The sequence below is a fragment of the Taudactylus pleione genome, unplaced genomic scaffold, assembly GCF_031769625.1.
Source record: "Taudactylus pleione unplaced genomic scaffold, aTauple2 ptg000100l, whole genome shotgun sequence".
Lineage (NCBI taxonomy): Eukaryota > Metazoa > Chordata > Amphibia > Anura > Myobatrachidae > Taudactylus > Taudactylus pleione.
In genome coordinates, this window is record NW_028284502.1 from 3,470,802 (window position 1) to 3,479,216 (window position 8,415).

The 8,415-nt window shown below is 42.1% G+C and overlaps 1 protein-coding gene across 2 annotated transcripts in view; it reads left to right on the forward strand.

The window, feature by feature from the left end:
* LUZP2 (leucine zipper protein 2) overlaps positions 1–7,197 on the forward strand; it is a 777,794-nt gene extending 770,597 nt beyond the window's left edge. For both annotated transcript variants that reach the window (XM_088470457.1, XM_088470458.1), the window contains one exon: positions 6,786–7,197. In XM_088470457.1, the coding sequence (XP_088326583.1) occupies positions 6,786–6,890 (105 nt within the window). In that variant the 3' untranslated portion in view covers positions 6,891–7,197. The remainder of the gene's footprint in view (positions 1–6,785) is intronic.
* Positions 7,198–8,415: the final 1,218 nt, after the last annotated feature.

Sequence of the window (8,415 nt, forward strand, 5' to 3'; positions counted from 1 at the left end):
TAAAACCATATGAACCTAAAATGCTAACAAATATTTTTTAAAAAGTAAGTTGTCCAAGATACACAGAGTCTGATTAAGAGATTATCGGTAAACTGCGCATGTCTAAGTCACACGGCTCATGCGTCAATGTACTTTACCATAGTTATTGCAGCGACTGTTTCCCACAAATAGTCAGGGACCATATGTGTGCGGCAAAAATGCAATTGTGTCACAACCATTTTCGGAGTGTGTCACCATCCCATACGCAATAAAAATGGCTCCGGCGTTTCATCCACGCAGCCATTCTGTGTGACCATAGGGTTATACAAAAGGTCAACTATCGAAGGGTCTGTAACTAATGCTGCATCTTTTTACGCAGTTGATTGGATTTGTGATGCTGTCTGTGGGCGTCTCAGTACATATCCTGGAGGCTGCAACATTTGCATATTTTTGCAAAGTTGCTGTGTGCAAAGATGCAGTCATGGTGGGATTAGCGTACATCTCTGAATCAGGCCCACAGTAATATCAGGAACCAATTAAAGCATAGATTCTCAAAACCGTTCCTCAGAACCCCACACAGTTCATTTATTCCATGTCTCGACACAGAATGCAAGTAAAATAATTAGCACCACCTGTAGATCATTTAAAATGTGTCAGTGAGTTATGAATACACCTGTGCAGTTGATAGGTGAGAACCGAGTCTGAGAACCACCAAATTAAAGGCTCTATTAGCTCTTGACAGCTCAAAGAATAATCACTGGAAACTATAATCACTGATGCATTTTGTTGCTATGGCAACAACTTCAAAGAGATTAATGCTCTCAAGTTGCAGTGAAACATCACAAATATATATATATATATATATATATATATATATATAAATATATTTATACCAGACCCTACCGGACCAGATTATGGGGACATTTATGGATTAGCTGCAGGCGTGTCTGTGCATTTGAACGCCGTTACAGGGGCGTGCATAATTAAGCCCCTACGATTGCATACGCTGGCAGAGGTCTAGATGGCGACAAAAAGTTTAGCAGTTTGTGCGGTAGGGTCAGGTCATCCGCAACTGTGCGAATGTTTCGATTTTACTTGATGTTACCAATGTTTTTGCTGACTTGCGGATGCATGTCAAGGGAAGTGGGTGGCTTTATACAGTGATGGGCGTCTTGGTATAGTGCTGTGCTTGCCGTACGATTGCATTCATTAGCATATTTTCACAGCTAGCGGGTGCGTGCGATTGCAGCCGTGCAGTCCATGCTGAATCAGGCCCATAGTGCACAGGTTTCTGTTGTACATGTTGAGAAGAACCTTGTAGTACTTGTAGATGTAATGAAAAAATGATAATGGAAAAGCCTTACTCCTTACGTGTAAAGTGTTGATGTTGATTCTCAAAGAAAGTGCAAGCTTTTTGCTCATTGGCAAGGGCATAAATGGTGCTACTGAAGCTATACATATGGAATGAATATTATCTAATATTTCACCGTATGATTGTTTGATTAATTGAATTTTGTTATTTATTTTGTCCCAGTAGGGAATAGCAATTCTAAAAAAGAGTTGTGTATACATTTGATATGTATATATTATGTGTGTTTTTTCTGTCGGGTGTCACAGGTGAATTCACCTTTATTTTAGGAATCCGATATTAAAAGTTACGTCTCAATAATTTCATTTTTCAAGAGTGCTCACAAAACAGAGGGCCTGATTCAGACCCGGTCGCAAGCGCTGAGCGCTCGCAACTGGGTCGATGTTTGCCCACTGGGCATGCACATGACGGAGCCGGCCCCATTGTGCGCATGCGCGAGACCCGGCTAGCTCCGGGTCTCGCACCAAAGGGGGTGAGCTGTCGATGGTGATTGACAGCTCACCCCGTTTGGCAGGTGGGCAGTGGGGGTGGCTGGCCAAACAGAGGCATTCCCGAAGGAACGCCTGCCGTTTGGGGGCGGCCCCACTGACATCACCAGTGATGTCAGTGGGAGAGCTTCCAGCTCTATTAGAGCCAGAAGCTCTCTGGGGCTTGCAGCCACGAGACCCTACCACAAGGGTCTCGTCGCAAGCCCGATGGTCGCGATGGTCTTGACCATCACAACCATCAACCTGGCCGCTCGCAATAGCTGTGGGTGGTCACCAGGGCCGGATTAAGACCCACATGGGCCTGGAGCTGAAAATGTTCAAGGGCCTATACTGAGAAGGGGAAGAGCTGTGATAGGTGCTGTGTGGGTGTAGCCAGAGTCACCCTGGTTTATACACCCCCTAAACTATGAACCCAATTTCTCCCTAACTACATAGAAATAGAAAAATTGCATAATTTAATTATTTTTGGAAGGAGGGGGGGACTAGAAAAGCTATTTAAATACTTAAAATGTATGGCCAGTTAGGCAGCTGGTAATCATGCTGTCATGTTGATGGGCCTATTTTTGTGTGAAGGCCTGGAGCTGTAGCTCCATCCGCCCCATTGTTAATCTGGCCCTGCTGGTCACCCACAGCTATGCGAGTGGCCAGGAGGCCGCACAAAAAAACACCCTAATTCAGAGCGAGCGCTCATTCAGAATGTCTGGCACTGAATCAGGCCCAGAGTTCTTTTCTTTTTCTTCATTTTCACTGCCCGCTTTATTTCAATTTACCTAGTAATAGTGTTATGGGAAGTGATTGAGGGCTCTATTTACTACAATCTGCATTGGTAATGCAGATTGTAGTGTGACATTACCGAGTGAATTAGCATTGCGAATTCAGGCAATATAACAGGGATTTACTACAAATCCCTTGCAGGGACAGAGCTTGCGAGAAATCTCTGTTCCTGCGAATCCCCTCCGGAGCATTATCACGGTATTTTCGCAAAAAATACAGTGACAAGTACCCCACACATGTGCCGAACGGCCGCCGCTGCTACTCCCCCCCGGCGCTAAACCCTGCCCCTGTTGCTAAGCCCCACCCCCCACTATTGTGCTTATATGGTAATTAGCTATTCCATCTGTGCTGATATAGTAATGCAGCAGGGGGCATCACGCCTCCTACTGCATTACGTATCCGAGCTGGGTTGTCCAACACAGCATCGGATACTTTGCGGGACATCGGCCGGCTAAGGTGACCCATGGGGTCACGCAGCCGGCTGCCACAGTTGAGATCAGGAAGCCAGAAAATCTCCGTCAGCCGACAGAGATCCTGGCTTCTTCCCTCCCCCTCAACGACAGCAACACGCCTCCGTTTCGGGGAACAAAGGGCATCGCTGCCCCATCCCCATCCAGAAACGGCAGCAGACTGTCAATCACTGACAGTCTGCTGCCAGTCTGCGAGCGAGATCGCACACCCGTTCTGCACATGCGCCTGCACAGATTCCCAAACATCAGGAATCTGCACTCAGCATTACCATGGCGTGCACTAATGAATCATGCCCACAGTCCATAGCGTGTGGACAGAGGGTCAGCCAAGGACCAAAGATTGGAATGTTGGCCCTTGAGACATCTGCGGGGCCCAAGTGATACTGAGAGGGCATGTCCAAATCCAGGAGGCATGTTCACACCCCCCCAAAGAAAAACACATGTAAAACATCATGTGCCTCACTCTGCAAAGTGGGACATTTGTTACCCTCAGCAACTAGTCTGGGCCCCCACCAACCCCTCCAAAAGGTCTGGGTAATTGGTACCATCCGCTCTCGCCACTCCTCTTTGTAGAGAAGTATTATTGACCCCTTTGGGTGAAACATTCAAAACTTGGCAAATGAAATGGCAGTTCCAAAAATACAAACTAATTATTCATCAAGTCTATTATCTGATAGGGAGGCAATGATGATGTATTTATATGTTAATCATTCTGGGGCAAAAGATGCACCTAGTAACAATTGTGAAGTGCATGCTGTAGGTTCATCCATCACTGCTATTAATATTAGACAGGGTAAAAGTACAGCAGTAGGCATCATTTTAGAAATCAATAGCTTGTAGCTACTACTTAGTGGCTACTGTATGTTTATCTTAACAAAGCTGCACCCACTTTATATGTTGGCGCTAAAACCTTTAATGTTTAGCACCCTCCCAGCTTTTGCTCACAGTGATCCTGTTTCAGAGTTGCAGCAAAGTCATCTCTACATACAGATCACGCAATACTTACATGCATGGGGGCCTGCATACACAACTTTGAGCAGCTGTGGGTGATTGAAGTCTCAGTTATACCTCCACATGTTGCTTAGTGGGTGCACTTGGGAATATATTCAAAGTGTGTCATGGGCATGGAAGCTGAAATGCAGGCTACTCAGAGTTGTGCAGAGATCCGGATGATTTCAAATGGATCTCCTGCATCAGGGTAGGGCTGATGTAAATGTGCACTGATATTGATGACATAGGCATAGATACTGCCAACTCTGAATCTGCATTTATTTCCAAATATGCTATCTGTCCCTGGGTGTGTTGTGCTGCTTGCTGCTCTAACAGAGGTTGTAGATAGCTGATAGGAAGTAAACTGCTGAATCAGAGTGAATCATAGAAAATTGCTATGGCTATATACAACCCTTATGTATGTGGGCTTGTGTGTGCATGCAAATAAAATAAGAGTTGGGCCTACGTTTGTACACATCACCACATTCACCACTAATAAAATCCCCCACACAAACGCAAATGAATGTATATCACACCTATCTCAGCTCTATATGTTTCCGATATTGCTTCACGCAACCATTGGAATTACCTTGTGATAATCCAACATTAGCATATTCAAGAAGTGTATGGTTCAGTTCTCCAGCAATCTGAATCCACCAAAATTTTGTGAATCCGGATAGATCTGAGTCACGGTTCTGATCTTCCTGCGGTTCGGAATTCAAATTTGAAATCCAAATTTTGGGTTGCACAAATTAAATGATTTTAGCTATTTTTAAATATTTTTTTATCAGTTTAAAAAAAACATATCCAAAACCAAAACATTTGAGGGTGCTTTTGCAAAACCAAACCACGAAGATGAATCCAGATCCAAAACCAAAACACGAGGGTCGGCGCACATATCAAATACATTTTATACAATCTGTGCTGATGCACGGGTTTGTAGTGGAAAGTGTTGGGATTTGTAGAACAAGATAGTGGCATTTCCAGTGGTTTACTAGAATAGTGGTTGAACATTTGAAGTGTGGACTAAGGGCCTCGTTCAGAGATGTACCCTGTTCTGAATGTTATAAGAGATGTGCGCCGACCCCCGTGATTTGGTTTTGGTTCTAATTCGTCGTTCGGTTTAGGTTTTGCAAAAACTGCCCTCACGTGTTTTGGTTTTGAAACTGTATTTTTTTTTTAAAATTGATAAATACAACTAAAATCACATAATTTGGGTCTGTTTTTGTTCCAACAGTATTATCTACCTCAATAACAATTTCCAGTCAATCATGCTGTGGCTTGGGGGGGTCTTCTAGCGAGATTGAAGGACTGGTCTGTACATGCGCAGAATGGGTCCTGCACATACGCAGACCACTCACCATAGGAGATGTGCCCTAACCATCAGGCTACCCTAAATCTCTGAGTCAGGCCCTTGGTCCAAAGCAGCAAATCTGAACTAAAACCCATTGTAACTATTCACCCAGTGGCTTTAATATTTCTAGAGAAGGTTAAACAATTAAGGCCTGTATTCAATTTGAAGCGTTAAGTCCGGATCCGCGTTAAGTTACCGCCGATGACTTCATTATCGCCTGTTTTGGTTTTACCCCGTATTCAATTTGAAAGACTTTCCGCCTAGGCGGGAAGTCAATGCAATGTAATAGGCGGTAAAGTATCGCCTATGAATGGTAGGCAGAAAAAAGTGCAGAATTGGGGTTTTTGGGTGCAACATTTCGGGAACCCCCATGCAGCCTTCAGACAGTCCCCCAAAGGTAATCTGTGTCAGAAAAAAAAAACCTTATGGACACCCCAAAAATTTACTTTGAAAAAGGGGGCGAAAAAAAAAATGTTGGGGTACAAACTTAAAAACTAGTGAACTTGACTCTGGGGGGGTCCCCAGGTATGCCCCAAGAGTTTTCTTGATTGCAGGTGCTTGCGGAAGGTGGATTTTTCACGATTTTTTCAACTTCACTTTTTCAAGTTTTAAACATGCTGACCCCCATTTTCAAGTACCCCAAATTTGCTGGGATAACTTATTTTCTGGAAAAAATACTCCTAAATACTATTCTGCATCAGGTATAGAAAAACACTATTTAGTAGCTATTGAGCCCGTTTAAAAACACCGAATACATTCAGCAAGCCAAATGGGGGTACCATAGGAAACCTCCATGTCAGAGCATCATTTGGGGGGTGTCAGGCTGATTTCCCCAAAACTGACAGTACTTTCCGCTTGTTAAAGTATCACCGGGTCCCGTTTACGCGTCCTTTCAAATTGAATACGGGGTAAAGCGTGCAGGCGCGCGATACTTTTCCGCCTCCAAAACAGGCGAAGTCGGCGTTAAATCCGGGCCGCGTTAACTTAACGCAACTCGGCTCAAATTGAATACGGCTCTTAATCGAATGTATGATTGGTTGCTTGGCTGTGGAACAATGTTAGTAAATTAGATTTTGTACATTCTCTTCCATCCTACTGTGAAATGTTTCCACTTTCTTAAAGAGTAAGAACTACTGTTGTCACTGTATATTGAAATTATTTTTAATTTATTGCTTAGCATTTGTTACTGTCAATGCCTTTAAAAATCTATCTATCTATCTATCTATCTATCTATCTATCTATCTATCTATCTTTCTATCTTTCTGTCTCTATCTATCTTTCTGCATCTATCTATCTGTCTGTCTCTATCTGTCTGTCTGTCTATCTGTATCCATAATCCTTTATTTTTTTTTTTACTCCAGCAATTACATGGACCTCCTTGGATCAAATCAGAAGCGAAATCGTCTGTAGAAGAGCAAAAGACGAGTAATGAAAATAAGAACATGACAGAAGAGAAATCGTTGTAGAATAAATTCAAAAAGTTTATCATTTCTAGTCATCTTCATCTTCTTTTGGACTCTAGAAGCATGGAGATGTTTTACATTTCTAAAGCATGTTGTTTTATTTTCACTAAATTATGGTTGTTTGTACAGTACAATAGTGTTCTAAAAGAAAATCAATAAAAATATGATACATTTGTTAATAGTTTTTAGCAATAATGAAATAGAACTGGATGTTTGAAGAAATGCTTTGTAACACAGTTGATATTTTAAAATATGTTGTACTCGAATGTTTTCCCTTTTTGCTTATTACGAATACATGTTTTTTACAATTTGTTTTTTGTTTTATTTTAAACTATTCTTTACTTTTACAGAAAATAACATATTATGCGCCCAAAAAGCGTTCACCTTTAATTCCTTTGTCATTGCTAGTGCCTATATTACATGACTTTGTGGACATATTTTTTAATTAGTTTTTTTGCTACCAGAGAAGGAAGATTATATCTGCTGTATAAGAGGGGAATTTTTATTAAATTTAAATAAAATCTAAAATCACATACATTTTCATTATCAAAACAAATGTTAACACACTTTTCTTAAGCTTAAGACCTGGTTGGGTAACACTTAATATTAGTACTTCACTTCCTTCATGACTAAAATAACAATTTTTTTTTTGTTCTCCAAAGTCTGTTTTATGCTGCATACACACGGGACGATCTGTTCAGCAATCGATATCACTGAACGATCTCCCTTGAAATTCATTAATATCTCTCTTGAAATTAAATTCATATCGTTCATTTAAATCGCACTGTGTGTACGCAGTATTAGACTGTTTTTCCTTTGAGAGATAACTTTATCTTTATTTACAGTATGTCTGTGTGTGCTATAGGGAAGATTATCAAAATTAGGGGCAATTACTGTACTATTTGTAACATAGGCCCTGATTCAGAGCCACTCGCTATTTGCGGTCATTCTTTCTAAAACAAGGGGTGGCTATTCAAATGAACCGTTCGCTAATTGCGGTCTGTTCACGCCTCTAAGTCTGAACGAGCGAGCAAAACTTGCGGTTGTAATTTTGAAAAATACACCCCCTTGCCGCTCGCACCATACGTCATGTCCGCTATTTATTAGATTAATCGAGTACATCGAACAGCGTATGAACTGCTCGCTATTCTTGTGGCTGGTATTTTCAACCGCTATTTTGCGAGCAGTTCTGAGTAAAAAAAAAACAAGTGACGTGGTCAATGACGCTGCTGTTTTAATTATGCACTCCCTTAAAACGCCCGTTTTGACCTTTAAGCATGCCTGCGTTCGAATTCCACACCCCCGTTTTCAAGCACTTCCCCCTGTTACCACCCACATACACCTCCTTCTGTCACTCAAAATAGCAGGCATTCGCTATATAGCAAACAAACGATTTTCAGCCGCACTGACTGGTTCGTGCATGCGTATTAAAGTTCCATATGCATGCGCAGATGTGCGAACATCGGTCAGAACGAGCGAGCGGCCACTTACGAGCGGCTCTGAATCAGGGCCATAATCCTCCACTGCC